General features: G+C 32.3%; 2 protein-coding genes across 4 annotated transcripts in view; one reads left to right on the forward strand and one right to left on the reverse strand.

The window, feature by feature from the left end:
• The window catches only part of CtsL4 (Cathepsin L4), a 45,659-nt gene extending 25,859 nt beyond the window's left edge, over positions 1-19,800 (reverse strand). The window contains exon 1 of the mRNA XM_081994043.1: positions 19,659-19,800. Coding sequence (XP_081850169.1) covers positions 19,659-19,661 — 3 coding nt within the window. The 5' untranslated portion in view covers positions 19,662-19,800. The remainder of the gene's footprint in view (positions 1-19,658) is intronic.
• Mitf (transcription factor Mitf) overlaps positions 1-26,867 on the forward strand; it is a 40,017-nt gene that overhangs the window by 11,488 nt on the left and 1,662 nt on the right. For all 3 annotated transcript variants that reach the window (XM_081994035.1, XM_081994033.1, XM_081994034.1), the window contains exons 2-5: positions 382-904; positions 21,993-22,176; positions 24,859-25,100; positions 26,577-26,858. In XM_081994035.1, coding sequence (XP_081850161.1) covers positions 440-904; positions 21,993-22,176; positions 24,859-25,100; positions 26,577-26,858 — 1,173 coding nt within the window. In that variant the 5' untranslated portion in view covers positions 382-439. The remainder of the gene's footprint in view (positions 1-381; positions 905-21,992; positions 22,177-24,858; positions 25,101-26,576; positions 26,859-26,867) is intronic.

Consider the following 26,867-nt stretch of genomic DNA (forward strand, 5'->3'; position numbering starts at 1 on the left):
TGAATTTTCCGTTTCCAAGACAATTTTTAAGTTGGGTTGGGTTAGTTTTGGGTCTTTGACCGTAATAACGTGTAATAAAGTGCTTGTTCCAAATTTGATCAATATTGCTCCAACGGTCTGACAGTTATGACAAAAAAAACGATTTTTTTAAACAGAAATTTGAAGGACTGTATTTTCCTTAGGAAGCACTTTTCAGGAAAATGACATAATGAATGTCAACTTATTTTTTAATTGGCTATGGATTGGTGAATTATTGACATTTAAAACTGGACCACCCTGTATAATACGGGATGATTAAAAAATATTGGTACTATAACTTTCACTTTTAACTTATTTTATTATCGCAAGTCATATTTAAATAACAAATGATATTTTTTTTAGTACACCAAATCTCAAAACTACAACACCACAAACCAGAACGCAGCTAAAGCTACAACTAATGAGAGATCAAGCCCTGGAACAACAAAGACGTATCGCAGAAAAACAGAGAGAACAAGAACTGAAACAAGTTGAAAAACCTGCACCAATACCGGTCAAGGTACCACTTCACACCCTCGCTGTGGAGGTTCCGCCTCAAGTCCTGGAGGTCCAGACTAAATTAGAGAATCCAACCAGGTATCACGTGATGCAGAAGCAAAAGAACCAAGTTAAACAGTACCTGAGCGAGTCGTTCCAAGGGCCGTACCATCCAGCGTTCCTTTCAGATTATGATAGGAAACTTTCCATTAATCAGACACATAGTGCACCACCTGGAGCTACTGGTCATAGTATTTCAGGGCCGAACTCTATGATTATAGATAATGTTAACTCGCAATCTCAATCGTTTCATTCCCAAGTGACTAGTAACTATGATATTGCTTCAGTTTCTCCAGCCTTAAGTTCTGGTGCTACTAGTGCCTCGGAGGTAAGTAAATAGATATTTAAAGAGTTAATCCGAACTGATCAGAGCACATGATAAAATGTGATCTAGAATGGTTAATAAACTCTAATAGAACTAAATTAGGTTTATTGGTGTTAGCTTCGAAACAAGAAGCCGTAATTTTACTAATAAATTCACTATCGGTAAAAGTGAATTTTACGTTTAAAAGTTTATGGATCTCGGAAACTTCCCTAAAGTTCTTTACACTTGACACATACATAACTTTTAAACGTCATTAGTCAAAGTTTATCATTATTACCCGGCGCATTCACCTTTCAATAATCGTACACATTAAATTAACTTTTTTTGTTAAACAGTCAACTAAAATCATCATTTAATAATTATAATTTTCACCCCATTGGGTGTTTAATCTGTTAAAGGCCCCATATTTTAATTAAGAAGTATTTGTTAGGCGTCGATTTAAATGATTTTGCGGTTGTTTTTAATATTGCGGTAATTAAATTTTCAATATTCTTGTAGCCGCGTTTGAAATGGTAATGAACTTAATGATAATGCTACAATTTCAAAGCAGAAGCTTTTATTCTTTGTTGTTGCCTCGGTTTTCCAATTTGCTGTTTGAGAGGCCACTTTACGTAAGAACTCGTCTAGAAATTAATCCCGAAAATTTAATTGAATGGTGTTTTAAGGGAAATTATAACGGCAGTAGATTATTATACTATATAGAGTACTCGCTTTAAAACAGTTGGAACACAATAACAATAAACAATCATATAGCGCAACAAATCCTTCACCACTTTATCAAGAGTCGATGATTTGAGTTTGATAACTACTTCAGTAATATTTAATTCTTAAACTTACTGACAAAGGAAAGAAAAAATAACGATTATTATTCTTTTATTTCTAAACAAAAAAGTTATTTGTTACCCCACTAATAATAAATAACATCTTTACATCAGGATAATCTAATTCTCCCTTTTGCCAAACGTCTTTCAATCTGAGTAGACTTTTTGATATATTTCTCGTAAACTTTTATTGACAGCATCCCGATAATCATCAGAGGGAAGTTCGAAAACACTTAAATTGACTTATTACGACATGCTCTTGGTATTATAAAAGGGTGTAAAATATGCAATTTAGACACAATATACACACTGGTAAAAAGTATAAACTTATCAGAATGATAATATAAATTTTAAATAGCACGGTAAAGTAGCACTACACTAGAAACAATGCTCTTAAACATAACATACATACGTAAAAAGGAATTAGAGTGATTGTAGTTACAGTTTACGCATTTTGATTTCCTTATCATTTCACGTCGTTTTGATAAGACACATCTGGTTGTTTTACGATCTAAAACAACAAAACATGAAGCATGCCGATAGGAAATAGACTTTTATGGATCTAGTAATACTAAAACGTGGAAAACACAAATCACATAGGTGCCGCAAGTAAGGGAATCAAAGATTTTATCTATATAGAACCATAATCCCCTCTAAGATGTAAATCAGTTCATAAAATAATAAAAATTCGATTTATATCGGGCGACCTAAAGACCTTATAACTTTATTACGGAGATTTAAGGTCTTACCGATCAGTGTTCTACAATTGTGAGCATCCAACAACTTCCCAGACAATAGAGATTACTTGAAAAGTCTTAATCGAAATTATTACATTAAGCAGATCAGAATTATTGCAGCAGAATCTTTATTATACAATACTATACAGGTAATTTAAACATAAAATTACTCGGTAGTTAACTGGCTCTAAATAAGATTAGCGAAATTGAGGGAAAAGTGGAAATACCTGGAAACTTAGTTAAATATTCATCATCTCCGTCAATTAGGCTAAACTGGAAAAGGCACTACCTGAATGGAAAATGGCAGAATTCTCTCTGCATGAATTCAAATTTAAACCTTCAATTTTAAGTTATTTTATCAATTTTAGCTACATATTTTATAATCTCGAGGTAATACACAAAGTAAGCCTAATACAACACAGTGCCTACGTAGAGAATTATTAATACAGATAAGAATTATTACGACACACATGATATACGATATATAGTTTCCATCTCCGAGCATACATGTGTTACACACACGTTGTTAAATTGTCAATTTCGACATAACTTATATATCAAAGTAGGGCTACATTTTTGGAGACAACCTGAACCGGAAAAGTTTTCTATAGATGTTATTATTAATTGAGTTTTCTTGGGTCTTAAATCAAAATGAAGTTTTTTATTTTAATCTACTTTGAAGCACATTTTAATGAGTAAAGTACATACTTTAAGTTTAATTGCTAATTGATTATTGATTTTAATAATGTGCACATATTGGATCAGAGTTCAAAAACTGAAATTCACGTGCAAACATAAATTTTATAACACTAGGAAAACTTTGGCAATAATAATTCGATATCTGGAATGTGTTTTCCTGATTCCGCATTCAAATTTTTTGTCGAATATGTCAACTATCAAGCTATTAAAACTTTGATACAAACAAGCAATTTCCATGTTTATAAATCATACTATACTGATGTCGTTAAGGTTAACTGAAATATCGATAGTTAACTCGAATTGCGTATTAGATAAAACTGGATCCAGTGGAATTAAAATTTTGCCGTATCCCCTTCCAGTTAATTTTTCGAGATTAAATACCTAGTTTTGATTATCTCGCCCGGTGGCAATGCGAATAATAAACCAAGTAAATATTCTCATCTGTTGCGAAAAACAAGTTTGCAATCCCAATTTCGAAATGAATGATTATGCATGTAAACAATTTACAAAAATATGATTGTTTATTTCAGAGTTTGAGGTTCGTGTCATTTTTTCCAACAAGTTCTAAGCATACTTAAAACAAAAGTGCACAGTTTCATGTTAAATTTGCAATAAGACACCAAGACGAATTATTTCCTAAGTTGGGATAGTGAAAATTAATTATGCAATATTATCTTAGCTAAGGTTCGAAATTTTAAATTACCTTAACGTCATATGGCCGTATTCCTGGATGTCCTTAAGGTATGTGCCTTTTATAGCGCATTAGACAAAGGAGATTCTCATTACTCGGCTGGGGAAGTATCCGGTAGAAACTGGTCTGGTTTAATTAAGAGAGGTGGAAGATGGAAAAATCGATGTAAATTTTAAGGAGTGCAAGATTAAAGTGCCATAACCGGTAAGAGGTCAAGGTAAATCTAAACAATTCGTGTATGTTAACCTTGAACAACGGGTTTTCTATTAATTGGTAACCAATGCATATAATAGGAGCCATAATTGTTGCGGTTACCAACGTAACACCATCGGTTTTGTTTCAAATAATAAAATTCGAAAAACCCTCATATCTAAATTACAATAACCCAGCTAGAAAAATTAAACGAGAACCTGTCTGAATGACAATTCAATTATTAATGTACTAATTATTATAACAATTCCAACTCAACGAGAATTAATTGATTTATAGTAGTTACAATTAAAAGGATTGGGATCAATGGCAGCGGCAAAAATCTGACCCAAATCCATGAAATACATAATAATAAGTAACGTTACCGAGAAAACAGGTCCTCTTGGAGAACATGCAAATGAAAACTTAGGAAGATGCCAGGCAATTTGCAAACTTTGTGGATTTGCATTTGCATTACGGATAGCAGTAAATTATGTATTTGAATTTTAGTTTCGAGATAGGATGAACGTAATAAAAGCGCAAAAGTTGAATATTCTTGGAATCTACTCCTACTAATATAAATACATCATACACTCGACCAAACCGGCAGGAAAATAAACTTCCCTCGGGCTATTAAAGCGATGATACTGACAGTCAAAATGTTCCTATATAAATTTAATTTTGCTTTTCTGGAATTTTCGCCCTGTGGGGGTTTTACAACAGAACGGCTGCTTGAATATAATTATATCTGAGTGCCACAAAAAGACTTTCTCCAGACGATCTAAAAAACTTTAGCTTTATGGTTATTTCGAAATTATCCAGTTATTATAAAACATCCTTGCATGGAACAAGCGACATATTCAGATTTGATACAAAACCCTAATTACGTTTTAACGGAAATAATCTGTTTATATGAAAACTAATTGATTCTTCATGGCCACAAATTTCATGCTGATTACTTTGGTAAATTGTGCATGGAGTTTTTCGTAATTTTTTCAAACCTTGTTTGACTAACACACAATATGTTAAGCGTTGTAAGGCTGTTCAGTATTCAAAAATACGAAAATTTTGTAATACTGTTGTTTACTATTGTTTAGGCAACAGTGTCAAAGTCAAATGTCACTGTCAGCAAGACTTTCAAGGTATTTTATCTTGATAATTTCAAGTTGATCTTAGAAAATCGGATATCATTGATACTGAATGTGGTAATATACACTATGTTTTATAACATAGTGTATATTACCACAACAACAGCTGTTGTCAGTTTGACAGTTCAATCTGTGCTTACTTATATTTACTCTTACCTCTCTATTCTGACGTTTTTATCAGTGTCGTAAAAAAATGCTGTTCAGATAAAGCGAAATGGAACAAATTGACTTTTCATAGACTATTTTCAGAAGTAAAAAGTGGCTTGAAGAACTTGCTTGATTTGAATCTGCTAGGACCATTTTGAAAATGCCAGAGATTTCTAAATGCTACTGTGAACCTTCTGAAAAGTACCAGAACCCTCTACAAGTGTGCTAAACCTTCCCAGAATTGTTTTAATTTGCCAGAAACCTGTAGGACCATTTTGAAAGTTATATAGACCTTTAAATGTTACTGAAACCCTTTTAACAAGTGCTAGAGTCCTAAACCACTATTTTAAACCTTTCTAAAGTTGTTTTACATTGCCAGAGGCATCTACAAGTGTCTTAAACCTTCCTAGGGTTATTTAAATATGCCAGAGACCTCTAGAACCATTTTGAAAGTTCTATAGACCTTTTAATTCTACTGAGAACCTTCTTAAAAGTGCACAAGTGTTTTAAGCTTTTCTAGAATCGTTTTAAATTGTCAGAAGCCTCTAAGACCATTTTGAAGATTCCATATATCTCTAAATGTGACTAACATTTACCTTCCATAAAAGCGTTCTCAAACATTTCCAGAGTATAAGTGTTCTAAACCTTGTAAGAATTGTTTAATTATTGGTACCTAAACATTGATTGGGTTGGTCATACTACTATACAGGGTTGGCCACCCAAACCGTTCATTAAAAGTTTATCAGGATCAAATATTTATAGAAATTTGAAATTTTTGAAGTAGGATAAATATGTTTTAAGCATATTTTTGTCATGTCACTTCTGGTTTAACCGGAAGTAGATGCCAATTTGCTTATTTTAAATGGAACACCCTGTATATTATTGTATTTTTGAATAGTGCTATCGATTTCAAATATTTTTTATGTATTATAACCTATAGCTATCTGCAACAGTTTTCGAAAATTTTTGACACCTGTCAAAATTAAAAATATTCCCAAAAAGTTAAGATAAGAACATGCAAGCCGTTTTGGTTTATCTCAGTTATGACACTTGAAAACCTGAAAGTGTCATTTTTCAAACGTCAATATCTCGAAAACCGTTGTAGATAGATATAGGTTATGATACATGAAAAATATTTGAAATCGATAGGACTATTTAAAAATACAATAATATACAGGGTGTTCCAATTAAAATAAGCAAGTTGACATCAACTTCCGGTTAAACCGGAAGTGACAGAAAGATGAAAATATTTATAAAACATAGCACTCAATGCAAATTTCTCTTAATTCCAAATTTAAAATTTCTATTAATATTGCATCTTAATAAACTTTTAATGAATGGTTTGGGTGGCTAACCCTGTATAATTTATTGTAGCCCCTGCCTTAAGTTATAACCAAAAACTCAAAAATCAATATCACATTTATTTTACGTAATATACGGAAATGAATAACAAAAAGTAAATCCTCCTTTGAAAATATTTACCAAGCCATAATGCAACACCAATTGTATTATGTATTTAAATACAAACTCTTATTTGAAATATTCTGAAGAGTTATAGGGGTATAATGGACAGTATAAGAAACAGGATGGTATTGTCATTTAAATCATTACCTACTAATTGAGACCGGCGTGAAAGCATATGATTTTAGTCAGTTAGAGCAGGTGATTTGAATTTTAATACCCTTTTGACATGTACCATTAATGAAAATTGTTTTTACTTAGATACTTTTAATTTGTGAACAAGAAAATTAAAAAAATCAAAACTGTGTAGAATTTAGGTCAACCAAAACCTTGACCTAAAAAAATCCATACCATAAACAGTTTAGAAGTAGAAAAATCGTAATCAAAAAAATTAATAAAAGTAAGAAAAAAATAGGATATCCCAAGAGCGTAAAATGAAATTACGCTGCCATAAATTACCATATATCATGATACTTTTAGACTTGAAACACCTGTGCGTGGCGGCGAGACGGTAAGAAAAAAATTCAATGTTACGCCACTTACCAAAGTCCGCGCAACTCAGTTCTTTTTGGTATTAAAGCACGTTGTGCGCGCGCACCGTTTTGATGAGTACACGCTGCGTTCATGAAAGTTTGAGTACTTGATTCAAACAAGTGTCTCAGTAACTGGGATCTGTATCAGTATTATCTGTACGCTGACTGATTAAGCTGCAATAGCTGCTTCTAACTAAAAGATTCCACAGTAACAATTAGTATTCGAACAGTATTTTAATAGTCAATTTTGACCGTATAAGCCGCGTAACAGGGACGTTGAGCTTCAATAGTTTTTCAATTATTTAATGGTTAGTGATTTTTAAGTGATACCACCCACGGACTATGCGAAAAAGTGAAAAACTTTAAGTTTCTCGTTGAAGTGACTAAAAGTTATCCTTTGTGAATGACATCCAGAACTAGATCGAGAACACAAACTAAAAAAATGCCCGTATATAACATTATTACTAGGAGATTCAAGGTACTTTTTCTTTATTTATTTTTTGTAATTTCAGTGTTAAAATAACGAAAGATTTTACCAAAAAAAGCACGTACTAATGACAGCAATAATTGTTTTACAGTAAACGCCGGTAAACGCTTTACGATAACATCACAATTCAATTGCTATTAGAAATATAAACAACGCAATCACGTTGTTGTCAGCATAAAATTTGTCGACAGTGTAAAAATTTAACACAATTGCTCACTGCGACAAGACTTATGAAATAATTAGGGACAACAAATTGAACAATTTGGCAAGCAGCTGCTCCAAAAGTTCAACGAGTATTACCAAACTTAAGAAAAAATTGACTGTATGATGAATGAATATCAAATTGAGGCTGAAAACAATGGACCAAGTATTTGATGATGCCACACAATTAATGAAGGTCAACCTAAAGAGTGAAAACTTATCAAAACATATAACAATATCATCTAAACCCGCGCACAAGTAACATTTATCACAATCAATCAACACTCAATAGTATCTAGATGATCCAAGAATGCTTTCGGCGACAATGTGCTATTAAAATTAGCAACGTTTTTATCTACGGAATAAAATTATGTCACATTTGATAAATGATAAAAATGGATAAGAGGAAAATTCGGCAGATTCTTTAGAAGTGAAGTTGGAGATAAAAACGTGGTCTGTGAGTCAATGAGTCGTCATAATTTTTTATAAAAAATCAGCTTCACTGAAAAGCAGTTTATAACAAAAACAAAAACGTTAACTCCATTTGTACTAAATCTGGTGGTTTATCACAAGCCAGCTTAACGGCGCCTTAAGGAATTTGATTTTATTACTGAAGAGTTAGAACCTCTTAATCCGGGAGAATATTGTCCAAATCCAGCGTTACAAGATTTAACAACAATAAATTGTAGTTCATACGATAAATATGAAAATATAACCCTCGTAAAATTGGCTAATACGCCAATTAAAGGCTTGAAGCTTGGTTTTATGACAGGGCCAGACAAAACGAATATGTAGATAAGAGTTGACTTGATTGGATGTTAGAGTCTTTTAAATTATTGGGTCAAACAAAAGAACTGGAATATGAAACAACAATCGAGTCAGATATTTATTGTCGGAGGCTGCGGGCTCATAAAACCAGCATAAAGTGACATGGACTATTTTAATCTAGATGTAGAGTTGTTTTTCAGCGTCCAGTGCCAGCTGGAAATACTGTAATTATAAACTTAATTAAAACTTATAAGGACATAGCTAAAATATATAAAGTTTACGCGAGCTGAAAATTTATTTATCATTACTGCAGTGAAAATGACCTATATACTTTAACGTATTTAACTTAAATTATCAGTATACTTGTATACGTGAAAAACCTTCCTATTTATTACCACAACGTTGATATATAGATCTAAGAGTGATAAATCTATCTCCAGCTTGTTAATTTTAGACTACAGTGTCCTAAAAGTCATAAATCTCAAAAGTCAACATACCGTTATTAAGATTCAGTTACGCAAGAATTTTTGGGGAAATTTTTTATCTTTGCTTTGGAAACCTTGTCATGCACTATCAAGGTGAATTTCCGCAAAGAATTCAAAGTGTGAAAAAACACGTTGATAAAATTTGCAAACAACAACTTAGTAAATGATGGTAATTTAAATAACACGACGTTTACAACGCATTTCAAACTCATCCTATTAAAATTCAATTTGTTAACCATTCACCAATAAATTTCAATAATGAAACAAATCGTACTGATTTGCGGGCCGTGGACATTGTATTAGCAATAAGTGAAATTAATTTGGTTTTGGAAAAGTTAACAGAAAAAATTATAACATGCTTAGTCTTTGTTTTATTTAACTCATGACACTTATGAAGATTTTTACCGTTGAATAATTTTGATTTTCTATACCTATATACCCAGTGTCCCTGAGAAGTGGCTCACCTCTACAACTTTTTTATTTTTTAACCGATTCACATAAAATTTGGAAGTTATGTATCAGACATTAAACTACACTAATGGAGGCATTGAACGATTTTCTAGCGCTTCCGGTTTAACCGAAAATGACGCCATAATAAAAAATTTAAATGGGACACCCTGTATATTTTTTGATATTCGGATTCTGCTTATCATTCCGCATACAACCATACCCATTTTGTCATATTTTAAATTTTTTTGAAAAAAAGAAAACAAAATTTTGATCTAGTGTACTGTGAGTTGAACCAAATGTTAAATTTCCGGTCGAGGACTTCATAAAAAATTAAGTTTTCGTATTTTGTTCATAAAATAAAAAAGTTATAGGAGTGAGCCACTTCTTAGGGACACCCGGTATATACATACAGGTGTGGTAAATCCAAAAGCGACCATAGGAAAACCGTGTAACGGACAGAGAAACGTAGGTAATTGCATGCGCGGGAGAAAAACGGAAAACAAAAAAATATCAAGTAGGCCATATTTTTAGCGCGCTGTTGCCAAACGCCGTAAGTATTCAATACCCTCGACAAACTTACTTACGGCGTTTGGCAACAGCGCGCTAAAAATATGGCCTACTTGATATTTTTTTCGTTTTCTGTCTTTCTCCCGCGCATGCAATTACCTACGTTTCTCTGTCCGTTACACGGTTTTCCTATGGTCGCTTTTGGATTTACCACACCTGTATAATGCTTCAGATTGTTGTGGAAAATAATTGAAATCACGTGAGTCACCCTGTATAATGTAAATGGGTACTCGTTAATCAATATAAAAAAAGGAAAATACCAACGTTCTGGGAATAAAATATTCCATAAAGTGGCATTTTATGTAACCGCCATAGTAACTAATTACCTAAAATATAAGTATGGTTAAATTTTGAAATTTTTATTCACTTGATATCGTTGTAATTCCAATTTTATTTATTAGCCGTAAACTGAAAATTTCGTCGTCACACATATACGTCAGAATTTGTTTAGATTTGGGGATTACATAATTGCTTAGAGTATAATCTATGGTTTTATCAGACATACTTTAACGAATTAATAACAAATCATGGGTCAGATAATTGAAAAATTTATGGGTGAAAGTTTAGGGGCGCCCCAAAAACAAAACACTAATTTGCCATTCCACTCTCGTGTAAGCATTTAACAGCTTAAGTGTAATACAATGCAAATTATGATATGGTACCAGTTTTGCAATTCGAATTTAACTGTTATAGAGAGACAATTGACAAAATTGCAGCGTATTACTCGAGTGTAATATAAAAAGAAACATAAAATAAACTTAACCCATTTTTCAAAAACGTATTGTTATTACCTAAAAGTAGGTTAACAATATATCAAGAGTAGTATTTGTATAATAATGCAGTAATTGGTGTAAAATTATGTTTGCTAACAGATAAATTTGCAAGAACAGGTTTTTACACCTATCAGGATCTTTACACAGACTGTTTGGTTTAAAAGAATGGCGAGATATTGTCATAAACATCATCACTACGATAAGGTAGAGGGTTTAAATGGTTTACACTTAAATAGGTTACTAAATGAAAACCTGGTATTGTTTGTACGACAAAACAGTGTGATTTTAATTAAAGCTTTGCAAAGTTTAATTATGCGTTCCTGGCAAACTGGCAAAGGCGAGATCCAGTTTTACTTTAAATTGTCTCTCTGTTTTGCGTTGCATCCTGTTTAGAGTGTGCTCCTTGAAAAATTTAAATCCCTCAGCTCAGGAAGTCTTTCTTTTCATGATTCAGGACTTTTTTAATGCACCTATGCAATTAAACTTTGCCAACTTCTATCTCAGAGAAAATATAAAAGCGCCCTTTGAAGCGAGTCACGTCAGAACCGAGTACTGATGCTTTAAATAAAAAAAGTAAATAAGAAGCTTAAAGTTCGCTTTTATACATTGACAAATAACGAGCAATTCGTGGCCTTACATTTTAAGGATTTTATTTTTCCGGAATTGAGTTTAATTCTCTATCGGTCCAAAACATCAAACATTTTAGGAAGGAAATTACTCAATTAGTAAATAGGATTTACTGAAACTGTTCCCTACAGGGAATTTCAGTCGACCGCAAGTTATATTTAATTTTAGTAATTGAAAAACAGTTTTAGAGCTCCGAGTGACGTTTCCAATTACCATTCATTAACGTTTCCCTGTCAGTTGCAGCATCGGACTTCCATAAAGGACGATATAATAACGATGTGTTATTATATTACTCCTGTTAAGAAAGTCTTAAATAACCTCGGCTGTTGCTAACTGATAATCGAATCGATTCTGATATTATGGAGGTTGACGATCCAAGGCCCAGTATTTTCGCTACATAGGTACTCACGAATAATTCCAAATTCAACACATTTTTTCAAGGGTCACACATAAAAAGACTAGATTGCTAACTAGGGAATAATACCAGCTTAGCAAGAGGTCGATAAACACATCCTAAATCTGATAAATCGCGTTGAAATGCCGAGATTAGAAAAGGATTTTCAAAGCGTCTCTGTGATGTTACTGAATAAAATTACCAGGCGGTGATTTAATCGAAAACTAATCCCCTAGCTTTAATATTACATGATAATAACGTTCTTGTTTAACATTGTAATCCAATGCTCCTATTACGTCTGACCCCTTAAATCCCGTTTAATAGCGCATTCTAGATTACCCTGTCTTTTCCAAACTTGTCAACTTAATTCTTAATTGAATTCAATCAAAGGTTTCTCACTCGTTCACTCTTTTTGTTTGCCCTATTAAACATAACACCAAAAAATAGCCATACACACACTCTATCTCTTTGAGATTGTGTTGTTGCTACATTTGGTCTGATAATCTACTCCTACAGGGATATTGGTACATTCCTTAACAGTTTAAAGAACGGATAAGTAGGCAATTGCCAACGGTTGAATGTACAGAATCCTAGACAATCTTCAGTGTGCGTAAAGAAATAGACCAATTACAGCTAATCTTGAACGTAAACAACGTCTTCTGATTGTCATCCTCACTGACAGTTGGCATTAAAACATTGCATTTTGGCTTATGTTTTGAGGCAACGAAAAAGCCGTTCAAGTTTCAGTTAGTGTTCAATTAAAGAATAAAAACATCTACTTTATTATATGATAAAGCAAATGATACAAAGTTACAGTTTACAATGAATCAAATTCATTCAACACCTCAACCTAAAAGACGAAGTTAATCAGCTGTCACCCGGTGACAATCCGGTCAAACTTTGGCTGCGTCAAAAGTGATAATGTAAACACGGAAACGTTTCAAACATTGAGTGTTTATTTGTGTGAAATTTGGTAAGTAATTCCAATTAGTCGTAGAAAAAATAGCCTGTAAAACTCTGGCGAATTGTCCATATCGCCCTAGTCCGATAGGGACATCTTTTTCACCCTTGTTGTACAATATATTATTAAAGACAAAATCGATCGCCAAAATGAACATACGGTACTATATTTTTACTATGTAGAGAAAAATTCCACTCAATAGATTATTCAGACAATTTAAATCTCTTGAGAATTTTCTTTTGATAAAAATAATGGGGGCGTGTATTGTAATATTAACTAAAAACATTTGAAACTTTTAAGTACTTCGGATTAGGTACTTCCTCCGATTCATATTTGTTTATACAAGTAAACAACCAAAACTATCAAAGTCTAACCTTTTAAGTGGCCAGTTTACATCTAGATAATGAAAGTTTTCCAAGCATAAAAACTGATAAGCGTGAAGTGTAAAAACTAGGTAACATTTAATAGAAATTATCGATTTTAGAGGTGATAGACAAAGTATTGGAAATAAGGTTAATGATTTCAGATTTGGTAATTGTAGACAAATTGTAATTTAATGCACTGCAAGTCACAGTAATAGGTAAGGGGTGAGAGATTTTATATTTGGTCCGCCAATTACCAAAGTAAAAGAGATAATTTCCGGATAACATTGGGTGCATTAGATAAAGAAAAATTTAAGACCGTGTTACTTCGAGCATAAAACCGATAACATATGGGTCTTTATGGACAAACTTGTAAATATAACCTTTGCAGGACCTAAGAATAGTCAGCAGAGATAAGCATGTTAAAAAGTCGTTTTGCACACTGGACTTTCTGCCGCATTATCATGTTTTATGCTTTGTTGACTTTAAGCTAAAAGAAATTTCAAAAACCACAATTCACTGTGATATTACTAACATAAACTGATTTCTTTTTATTGTTCGCAAAAACCTAGATTAAATTACCACATAACTTTTTTATTATGATATTTGTGACTGTCATAACGAGAACATTGAGCTACTTTCAACGTAATTTAGTTTATATCAACTCTTTATTCAAGCAGTCATAAAACCCTAGTTATTTTTCAAAAAGGGAAAATTTAGGGTAACACTGTCAATTTGATATCAAAAGTATAAACCATGCCAAGAGCACAATTATAGGAACAAAATTACAATTTTAAATCATCTCTCTTATACAATATATTTCATTAAACTTGAGAGATTTAAAAAATATTCCGGTTTACTTAGATGCATGTAGAAGATTAACTTTATAATAGAAATCCTATTGGAATGTGGATATCGTTTATTTAACTAAAGGTTTAAGAAAGAATGTTTACGAAAACGTAACCAGGCAATCTATAGGCGGTAATCAAAAGAATCAATTAGGCAATAATTGATCCCAGTGTGAAATAATGTCATTGACAAATTCCACCTCTATAATCCCAAGGGCCAAATCGACGGATTAAAACGGTAGCCATAATTAAATACTAAAAGCCCAATTATTGGTTATCAATCAAGTAATCAGCTTACCAAACATAGTGAATATTTTTCGACTAGTATTGTGAAAAGTTAAGTCGGCGTCAAAATGCAGCAAATCGAAATGATATACTGTTATTTACGAGAATTACGGTTAATTCATACTACACTGATAAGAGATTGAAGTAGGACTTAAGACAAATAGCTGCACCCTTAAATGCAGTGAAAGTAAGGTAATTGGATTTAATAGGTTGTGAGAAAGTGTAAGGCCTAGTTGAATCATGCCCAGGTTTTACTTCATCAATGAATATTTTCTTGTCTTTGTATAGATATAAAACATATGATAAGTAACGCAATGGCATAAATAAATGTAAAACTATTTACTAAAGCTTAAATGTATTCGTGCGTGTTTGAGAATAGTGGTTACAGTCTTAAGGATGCCCCCCTTGTTATCTTTCAATTTAGGAGCTGTAGTAATAATAATAACAACAAACAAGTGGCCCAGAAAAAGTGCGTCGACTGCTGCAAGCAGAAAATGTCCTTGAAACCAGTTAAAAAATATCTGTAAAACCATTAAAAATCGGATTAAGGTCGAATTGTCGGATACCGCAAATTGTTACACTTGGCTATTGTCTGTATTAGTTTTACTGGCTGCTAATTAATAGCCCATTCTAATATATGATGAACTATAGTGACACAGCAAAGAAGTTCCGTATCACAATGACTTTTGGCGGAGTAATTATAAAGTGTGATGAAGTAATTTTTACAATCCGCCTTTCAGAAATATGACTTAATATATACAATAAAGCACATTAACCGCCTAACTTAAAACGGATAAATGAGTGTGTGCGAAGCATGCTGTTTAAGAAAAAAGTGTTTTAGTAATATCTGACAATTATTATGTGTTTTTAGCAGAACCCATTGCCGCAACTACTGACATACAAGATTATTTATACCACGTCCTATTATGTGGCATTATATTAAAACCCATTGCATTATAGACTATTATAGACAATTCCCGGTAATATAGTTCTCCGCATCGAGCATCGTGATCATCATTAATATTTAATAATAAAAAGGAAAAGCTGCCCATAAAAACTCACTTCAAGTACACTACATTTCCCTGGGGGGTACGTTGCATAACAGTAATGAATAATTTCTCATTTCGTCCTTCAAACAATTCGATAATCCAACATGGCTTAATTTAATTTGTATGCATTGTTACTGTGTAAAATTTTAACTTGGAAATTTTATATTGTATTTCAATCATTTGCTATAAACGGTGTTAAAACAACCATAAACCAGTAGCAAGTAGATTTACCGGTTTTTTAGTATGTACGTTCGATTGTTATACAATCAGGTATAATACGACTAGCGGTAAATATACCAAATTGGGTTGGAATAAGACTGAAAAGGTAAATTTAAGTTATTAACAAACCCATGACTTGAAATAAAACTTTTTTGCTTTCTCTAAGATATATTTTAGACTTTATTAACTTTTTGGCTTTATTTGCACATTATAATTTATACATATGTGTGAAATAAAAGAACGCCTATGACGTTTCGATATACAATGGCAATTTTAGCAAGTTTTGAAGATAAAGTCCTAAATTATAAAGGCCTTCGATTAATTTCTTAATAAGACAGAAAACGAAACGTGGCGTGTTTACTAAATAATTATTAGAGTTATAACAACGACAATATACTCCAAATAACCCACTTAACTAATGTTAACACATTTAGAGGACTGTCTATAACGCTAAACACGCTTCTCTGTTTGGTTTTCACGTATTTCAACTAATAGCTAAGCAAATCTTACGAAAAAATCAATGTGACGTTATACTTTTATTTTTTTAATAATCAAAGGTGTATGTATTATGCAAATATCAAATATTAGTAAACACTTTAAATTCCTCAAATGAAGAAGAAATTAACAATGTTTGCACATAAGCTGAATAAATTCATCTAACGGTGTTTTTTTCTACAACCGGACTTGTACCAAAACGGAAAATTCATTCAGTAAAATTAAGAGTTTACGATCTGGAACGAAACTATTATTTCACTGAATATATTATATAAACAGCTTGAAACTTCAATGCACATAATTGATTCTCCTGCAAATAACTAATTAGGTTGTTTAATGAAATTATAATGTGAGAATATCTTGCTATACAGGAAGTTCATACAACAACAATTGAGATCAAATTTCATTAATGAGCAGAAGGTTGATTTACTACTTCAGACACCTATAAAAAGCCTATTAGTGTTTATTAACCGAGATGGTAATGACACATTACAGCATCAATTTTAGTGGAAGGTAATCAAAAAACAAAACTACCTTGATTTTTTACATTAATGTACTAAGCAAGTAGTTGCAAACCCATGGACTTTGATATGTAATTTGAGTTCAGTTCAAATAACTAATAGTTATATAAATTATATATTATGTTTAACACATTCTGGATATATTTAAATTGTTTGGCCCAGAATGACAGTTAATAGTTAATTTATGGCAGAAAACAGGCCCCTTGGGATTAGTAAGGCTGTAAATTTTCACATCTGTGAATTAGCCCTTAAGAATTTCTGGCCAAAAATTAAATATCCCGATAATTACATTATTCCTGTCGGATCCAGTTCCCTCGTTAATTAAGTCGGCTATCCTCGCGTATTCCAACTCGCAGGGTAGACCTAAAATATCATTATTCCGTTAATTTCTATCACTCCCCCTTTTCTTGCTCCGCCTTTCTCTTATTTCTATAAGAATATTGCTTCGTCTTAATTAAAGACTGGAACGCAACAACAGCCCTGTCCAAAACATTGAGATCCTCCCTAATTTTTTCGTTTAAATTATGTATTTGTTACGGCAAAAAACAAAAAAAAAATTTCAGCGCTAATTATTTTAAAGTTGACAAAAAGTTGTTTTGGTGTAATTTGCAAACGCTCCCTTAGGTGACGCTTGACTTGGTTTATGAAATACTTGAACAGATTATTTTATTAAATTTAAAGTGTAAAAAACAATTAGAGAGTCAGAAGTTCCTGTGTTAATAACGTCATGTCAAAGTCCCTCAAAGGTAAGTTTTTCAGGAAGAATTTTTATTTTTATTATTAAAGTATATGTTTGACAGAAAAACAACAGTGTTGTCTAGTAGCAATTGACTAAATTTTCTTTGCCATAACTTGACTAAAGTATTGATTTACTAAAGAATGTGTCAAATTGTTTAGGATATTTGAAAAATGTTTTCACATTGCTCCCGGTTAAAACTTTAAGACCTTTAAAAGAGATTGTATTGAATTTTTTTACTCTTAGAGCTTTAAATCGTAGTTGGCAACACTTGACTGTTTTAAACGAGACTATGACATACAATAACGGACATCCATGTCCTTCGATGACCAACAATTGGAAATTGGCCGAGGCGCCTCATCAACAATAATACCCAATGAACCAGTGATTCTCTCAACAATTGAAATTGCACGATATAATAGGGAAAATGTCGACAATACGTCTTTTTTATGGCTAATTCATGCCGTTGTTAATTACACGCTTATAAAAATTTTAAATATCACGAAAATTTCAATGCCACGTGCGTGACATTACAGAAAACATATCCTATTATTTAATAGCGCATATCTTTTGTAACGGCTTTTAAATTATATTCAGAGTGGGAGCCATCATTTTCCTTACTGAATTAATACATATAAAACCCAACGCAAACACATTACATTGCAAAATGAAACTTATTCCGAGCACCTTGATATCAAAAATAAATATTGCAGAAGCAATTGGCATAAAGTTATTGACCCATATTGATTTTTACGTGAAGCGCATACAAAGATATACAATAAATTATGCAGTTCTTGTTTCGCGCAAAATTTCATATGACACTTCACATTATTAAGTCATGTTTGTATGCTGTGAAGTTAGGTAAGTGTTGGCTTATAAAAACAATGACGCTCACTCTGGAAATGAACAATTTTTGTGATAATCGAATTGACCCTGGAAACATGGGATAACATATGTGCGAAGAAAGTAACGAAACTGGTACTTAAACTCTAATTAGATTACTAATGTAGCAAATACTTAATTAATGTGGAATTTTTACGACAATCCTTAAATAGGACAATGGAAGTGAACGCATAATAGTTGACAACTGGAATTTTGTCGAGATGGCCATAAACGTGCAAAAATGTAACAAGTTTAGTTAGTAGAAAAATTAAATACGTATTGCAATCTGGGTTAATACACATGCATAACCGGACGATTCAAATCTTGTTCTGCGGGTCATGGACTGGGGTTTACGACACTTTTACTTAAAAAATAAACTGGACTGGACTCAAATCATGACTCAACTACACCTGAGAAACGTTTCAAATCAACTGACACGTTTAAATGGAGATTTTTAATGACAATTAGTACAAGGCAACTCTAACTGAGAGAATATTAGTCGTAACAACAATCGTGTTAGAACCATAATTAATTCTTTCAATGAAATACATAACAATAGCGGATATCCTTGGGGGTTTTAAACCCTAACCAGTAAATATTTGAATTTAATCGAGCATCCCTAAAAAGATCCATGACCTAAGATGAATGGCACATTAAAATCAATTGGTATTTTGGTGCCATGCCATTCAATAAGTTTAAATTGTAATCGATCACTTCCAGAAATTTTATCAATTTTTAAAGCAAACGTAATTACGTATACTTACATAAATATGGGATGTAATATTATTGGACTTACTAATAATAGGGATCAACACGTCTTTCACTTAATCTTGCTTAAAATAACACTAATTTGTGTGTACGTTTCACTCACTGATAATTTACAATTTGATACGATTCTATCGGCACGCTGAAAGTGACTTAAAGCAAACTTCAACATGCAATAAAATAAAACTTACAGAAATAATAATGTTAAGATAGCAAAACCAGTAGTTAATGCTTCTTAAGCTACCGACTGGATTAAACGATCCATATAAAAGGTAGTAAATTATCCATTTTATGACTTTGGCTACATGCCGGACTGGAATGAGCTTTTTATGGACGCTACTATTATGAGGTAATTGTGACAAAAACCCTAGACCACCATAAATTACGAAAAACCTAATTAAGGATGTTATTTGAAGGTTTTTAATGTACAGTATGTAATAGAAATTGTCATCTTACCATATTATTATCGATTAGGGAATGACCCAGACCTATTTTACGTTAAAAATACAATCAACAACTACACAATCAAATTCAGGCAGAATCACTAGTGTCTTTTTTTTGTGCAGGATATGAGAAAACGTTTCTGAGCAGACTTGGTGTATACTGTTAATTTGGAACACCTGGTACTGTGAGAGTCCACAAAGATCTCTGTTTCGTGTAAATAACATTTTTGAATAGCTACTTTTCAAACATGTTTTTGAACAAAGAGTTTACAATACGACGTATGTCTGTACAACTGTATGTGGTGTTGTTTGCTGCATCTATCTAGATATCCTGCTTTATTGTTTCATGAACATGTTTTCAATGCAGGACCGGAATTTTCGACAAAATTTTGTTCAAGAAATCATATTCGTGTAATGACAAACAAATCCAGGTCCGTACTCTCATAAATTAGATATTAAAAACTTCTCACCGTTCGCAAGAGAGCCTTTTTGTGGTACATGGTATTGTAGACACCCTACATGTTATTGCAAATGTTTAATTAGTTTAAAACGCTGGTAAAGAAATGTTTCATAATAAAAGACAATTTTTTGTTTTATTTTCTTCACATATCAAGGTCCAATGGGTGGTCAAGATCAGGATACTTGGCAAACAGTTATTTCAATAACCAGTATATTAAATATTGAAACAAATAGTAGTAGAATTGACTTCAAGAAATTCTATACTACTCGGTTTATTTCAGAACTTCAATTTTTTGCTTCACACTGTATATATAAATCTGTAAAAATGTTTTCTATAAAGGCGTGGCAACCGTACAGTTAGGTAAAAATTACTGGGTGGCAGTTTATACATATTCAGTTGCTTTTTATACTTGACTCATATAAGCAAATGGTACAGACCGGTTCTAAAACAAAACTCAAACAAAAGCAACACAAAAATGTTGTTTACCACAAGCTTTAAAGCACATAATCAAAAACGAAAATATTTTTGTGTTTTTGGTCATGAAATTGAACAACAAAACCCTGTACTTATTTTGAATAAAAGTTATTCTTACTTCATTAGGCTTCGCGTATTTCGGATTCGTCACACTGACCTAGTGAATATAATGACAACAAACGAATTAAAAATGATTTAAAAAGCAAACCGTGAATACCTAAAAAGCGTGCTCTATGGTCCGTGTCATAAAGTTTGCAGTATGTCTATACAAAGCATTCATTTAGTTGGGGGGAAAAAACGTTATTACTAATGCATGATGAAAAGAATTTCTGTATTAATTTAGATGGTTGACATTCACGGTGAATATTGTTACAGAAATTTCAGTTTAGTAAGCTAGTTTATTGGAAGAACGATAAAGTTATTATACAATATTAAACTTGATGAAATTCAGATGAAATAACCTATATTGAATAGAACTCGTACATTATTGTGCTTTTCATGTTTCATTTCTACAGAAAGTCGAGTAAAGCAATTTTCCAACAAGAAAGGAAATTGAGTAAGGCTTCTATTCCATTTTAAGGCTCTTTGTCTTCCTTCATAAATGCCAACCCATATAAACACGTGCATTCAGAAGTTTTTATTCAGTCACAATAGAGTCGATATTGAATTCGAATGCATTAAGGTCCTATTTCTCATATGCTCTCTGAAACCATTTCTTTCCAGTCTAAATCATTGACACATCATCCATCAACCATATCATCGTCAAGATATCACCTTGAATTAATTCATATTCTCTTACGAACGCAATAATCATTTCGATAATGACGTGCAATCTGCATATAATGCAATACAATGTCATTTATATTGGAAAAAATTAATTCCCTTTCAGTTGAACGGGTTTACCCATTGATACGAGATTTAAAATACCAGAGACCGGTTTTGCAGTAACCTAATTTTCACTTGGTAACTTGCTGCGAAGTTAAGTTAAAATTTTTGACTGAGTTTTATTAGGTTAAAGATTGGATAAAAAAACTAATCATTCAAATCCACCTTGCATCTGCAAGGTCCCCGTCATAAATTAATCATTTAAGGATTACATTTTGGAACACATGTAAGCAACATAATTTACAACGTACCGAGAAATATTTTAATATGAATTGATATTTTTTAGCTACCTTATTAGTAGGGGTATTTTCGAGTCAATCAAACTGATTAGTAACATTCCTTTTTACATAATATATTTGCTCAAGTGTCTAATAAATGTTTTAAATATAATATGGTAATTTTTATGATGTTTATAATATTATAAAATAATATAAAGTAATCCGCTTCTTCTTCTCTCTCATCAAACTCAAAGCATTTTTTTGATCAAACTTAGAGATAAAAGTCTACTAATGTGATTTTCTTTTGCAGGCTGAAGAATTAATAGACGATTTACTGTCGCTGGAATCAAGCTCACTGGCTTCAGACAGCTTCAAAACCTCAGACAGTTCCTTAGCAAATGACATTAACATCAAGAATGAACCTTACTTACTTAGCGAAGCGGAATTACACGCGTTGGCGAAAGACCGACAGAAAAAAGACAACCATAACATGAGTAAGTCAAAATTAAACTTTTATCTTAAACAAGAAATTGTTCATATATTGATCATACTCATTTGCACCCAATCATTAATTAACAATATAGTGCTAGATCATTCGTTATTGTACAAAGACTCAAAAATAATAAGACCTCATGGAAAATACTAAAATTTATATTTAAATACAACTATCTTATCGTTTACGTATACGTGTGCACGTTTTGTAGTGGGTACCCTACATGCATAAATAAACCAAACAGGATATAACATTTACGTCATTTTAACACAATAATGAATGACAAAAATTCTAAGAAGAAAACCTAAATCACTCAGTTAAAACCCAACCTTTACAATCATTTTCTAAAGTAACTTTTCCGACAAAGTGGGCTAAAGATTGCATTCTCAGGAATTTTATATAATAATAATAAAACCTCACAGTCAATCTAAAATAACGGACATTTTAATTTTTAATTTTTTTTTTTGTACTGGTTGATCTTATCAAGAACAGTTAATTTAAGGTTTGAAAAATTTAAGTGAAACAATAGTTGTTTACTAGATTAGGTCAATATTAACATAAGGCACTTGAAAGATAACCTGCCAACCACGCAAATTCCTACAACCGTATGATAATTTAGGTTATTCTTCCAAAATACAAAATTTGCCTAAATTTTAAGGTTAGATTTGTTTCATATGGGCATGAGCAAGTGACAATATTGTACAATTAGTATACAATAAAAAAAACAGGACCCATTGACGTATTTACGCACAGGCTATAGTACTTACTCTCAGTTAATCTTCTTCTGTATTTTCTGAGCAATTAGGCAGCTCAATCAGTTCAACACATTTTTCGCTTTTCTTTAGAAAATTTTACCAAACAAAAAAATGTCGAAGGGGAGTTAGACAGAAACTGAATTTTTTCAAAATTATTAAAGAAAAATATGTTTTACTAATGTGCTAAGTTTGAATCAGATTTATTCATTATAGAAACAAGCTCTATCATAAATATTTTTATGTGGTTTTGTGTAAAACAACTCATATATTATTATGGTTCATATTGGCTTCAAACCGTGAGAAAACCAAAGAAAATTTTTTCTTCCAGCAAAGTTTTCATTTCGTCTAATTCAAATTTGTGATGAAAATCATTTTTCTTCTTATATGTTAGAAATCAGAATGAGAAACTTCTGTAGCATAAAAAAACGCAAATAGAAGTTATAGGTTTTAAAACAAGTTCCATACTTCATAAGTCTAGCAGGAGATCGACACTTTTCGATCAACGTTCTAACGTAACAAATTGGATATTATCATAATTGGAATACGTTCCGAAAAAGGAAAAATAAAGCACATACCTCTACATAAGTTCGGTACTCATTAAGTGAAACTCTAGAAATGTCGACGTGAAAAAAATGTAATAACGCGAGTCGTCAAAGAGAACCGAAATGTTCCCTCTTTCTACAGCCTTGGATCCGAAATTCGTTTGATGTCAGCAATGTTGCGTTCATTATCCTATAGAAAGCAGCGACATAAGAAGGGAGATTTCGTTACTTTCTTTCCATTAAGAGCACGGGGCTGTTTTTGTGTTAAAAGCTTTGACTGGCTTCCAAGGGCTTATTTCACTTTTAACAGCTGTAAATTAATCCCGAAACTGATATTATATGAGGGCCAAAAATGTGCTTCTAAGAATATGTTGGCGGTTACTTAAGGATTCTAATAAGGGAGACAAACCTTTTAAAATTCTCCTAAATGCCGACGATGTTAATAAGAATTTTCGTGTACACTTAAAAGCTTAGCGTACAAGAAAATATTCTTATCGATTTTTAATAACTTAATAATCAGGGCGTAATGACGAAATATTTTTACCACTCCAATTATCGTCTAATCAACTTTGGACATGTTGAAATTTTTGACGCAACTTTTATCAAGTAATAAACAATTCCTGGCAATTAATTAGATACTTATCGGACTACTTTGTTTCTAATAATTCTGGGAACGTTTTCACAGAACTATTTCATCCAAACACCCAGTCTACGAGTATAGGCTCAATTTGATGAACAGCAGTGTCAAAAAAATTTAGACAATAAAAGATAATAAAACACATAATGTGTTATCATCTCTCTAGTTTTCGGTCAATAAACAAACTTTTAATTCATCTAAATTTGATAGATGGCGACAGAAGACATTACACTACTTGTAATTTCTCGATAAATGGTTCATATCCGTTCAGTGCCCTCTACTTCAGATGATAACACTTTGGCGAAACTTAATCACGGCTATAATTTTGAAACTAACTTGGCATGAATGCGTCTCCATAAACTCCAAACTCCACATACCTAAACCTAAAGATCGATTCAGTTTAACTCAGCGTTGTGCAAACTTTAATATAATCAACCACAAATTAACAAATTTCTCCCAACAGAATGTATAATTGTTTACACGCCCAAACTTTTCCAATTCACACATAAGTATACATATAGTCTGGGGTATTTAATCTCCTCTCCAGGATCCAGGAAATTTGCAAATTTCCATGTTTCGGACCGACTTAAAGGCAATTTACAATTTATATGGCTCTCGGTAGGTTTAGTAAAGCTTTTAACAATCACGTTATTCGGGTAAAAACATCCATTTAACATTATGAATATTCAAGGCAAAACCGTTTTAATCACTCCTAACAACTTTCAAGTGAATGTCTGTGTTTTTTGCAGTCGAACGCCGAAGAAGATTTAACATAAATGATCGAATCAAAGAGCTGGGTACGCTCTTACCCAAAAACAACGACCCTTACTACGAAATTGTGAGGGACGTCCGACCTAATAAAGGCACCATCCTGAAGTCTTCTGTCGAATACATTAAATGTCTCAAAAATGAAGTACACCGGTTGAAACAATCCGAAGCCAGACAGAAACAAATGGAGCATATGAATAGAAGATTGCAGCTACGAGTCCAGGTAAGATAATGCTGAATTGACGTCAACACTGATACGTTACTTAGAATTTAAATATGTTAAAATCAAACATTAACACATGACGTATTCTGTATTAGCCAAAGACTCAATGATGACTTTACTATAAATTTCATCTTGGGACACTGTGTACAAAGATGAATTTGATAATTACAAAGTACGAAACCACTTAATCTTCTATCAAACAGTAAATAGTGACCAAGTTCTCACGCTGCTTCGCGTTATAATGCAATTATTAGAAAATGAATGCTCTTAAATGAAAACGTTTGTTCCGGATGTAAGTCTATTTTTTCAAATAACCAGATAGATTTGCCATATTAATAAGGACCCGGCAATGGCAAACTGGTAATTTTAAAATAACCTTCACCACAACAATAGTAATTAAAAAGAACACTGCTACTTAACAGGACAGTAGATTCGTTAATAGCCATCGTTTTTGAATGCAGGCTCAATTGAGTAGCTCATCGAGGATTTTGTTTGTGCAATATGCTTACAGACTGGTTTGAGAGGAAATTCAATACGAATAATTAGCTGAATATGACAGCAAATATGTTTTAAATAGGTTTTTGTCTTCCAATGTGAACATAAAGGTTCTATTCAATGCTGGGTTTTCCATGTACGAAATAAAGAAGTAATCAAAATTATAAATAAAATAAATAGCGTTACTGTATTGGCTGCGTCAGCAACAGATAAAATGCCACACAATGAAGAGTTTTCCATTAGATCACACAGTAAAACAGTTTAACTAATAATATTATTATTTTTTTTAAACCAAAAACGTTGCTTTTTACTAAAAAATTTAGTTGGCATGACAACACACTATTGTTTGAAAATTTATAAACCTTAATAAACAGAATGCCTTCACACAAAACTTCCCTTAAGAAGTATTACTTACTGGTGAGAATAATTGTTCAAACAAAGCACTTCAACATCTGATTTAATGCTTTGATGTTAGCAAAAAAATTACTTGAATCAAACCCTTGAATAACTAAATCAGGTATTCGGATTTTGACGTTCCTATAACATCAAACATTTCAACCGATATTGGTTTCCACGAACAGTGAATAATAGGTAAAGAGAAATATGTAAGGTAGCGTGATCCGCTTTCAATAGAATCAAATCCATTGCCATAGCTACACGCAAATCTGCATATAGTATTTTGAAATTACCATTTTGTCAATTAGTACCGGCACGATAACGAATCCGGTAAACCACTTTTGTTTGCGTTTTGCTGTAATTCAGCTTCATCCATGTTAAACATGAATCTATATTACGACATGATTGACTTTTGCTGAAATAATCAAATTAACGAACTCGGACTTTATATATGTACCTTTAGTTAGAGCAAAAAAATGTGCTTTTTCACGGTTTGAATTTACACACAAATATTGAACAACTATAGGGACGATAGTTTTATTTCATGTGTCTTCTTTATCTTATTGAGTGAATTAATTTTTGCAGGAATTAGAAAGGCAAGCAAAATCTCATGGGCTTCCAGTATCAGATTTCAACTGGCAGAGTTTGTCTCTTAGTAACAACAATAACAACAATAATAACCCATCGCCCTACAACTCATACTCCAACAACTCCAATATGGATCCGAGTCTGAATAACAACTTGGACCACAGCCTGGATCACAAATTGGAATCCATGCTCGATCATAGTCTGGATCACTTAGATCCGAATCGACCTCCTTCCGTTACTGATATAATGTCACCAATATTTGCGGATCCCAGTAGAAAAGTAAGTGTA

The sequence above is a fragment of the Ips typographus genome, linkage group LG16 (assembly GCF_016097725.1).
Source record: "Ips typographus isolate SLU linkage group LG16, UJ_Ityp_2.0, whole genome shotgun sequence".
Taxonomy (NCBI): domain Eukaryota; kingdom Metazoa; phylum Arthropoda; class Insecta; order Coleoptera; family Curculionidae; genus Ips; species Ips typographus.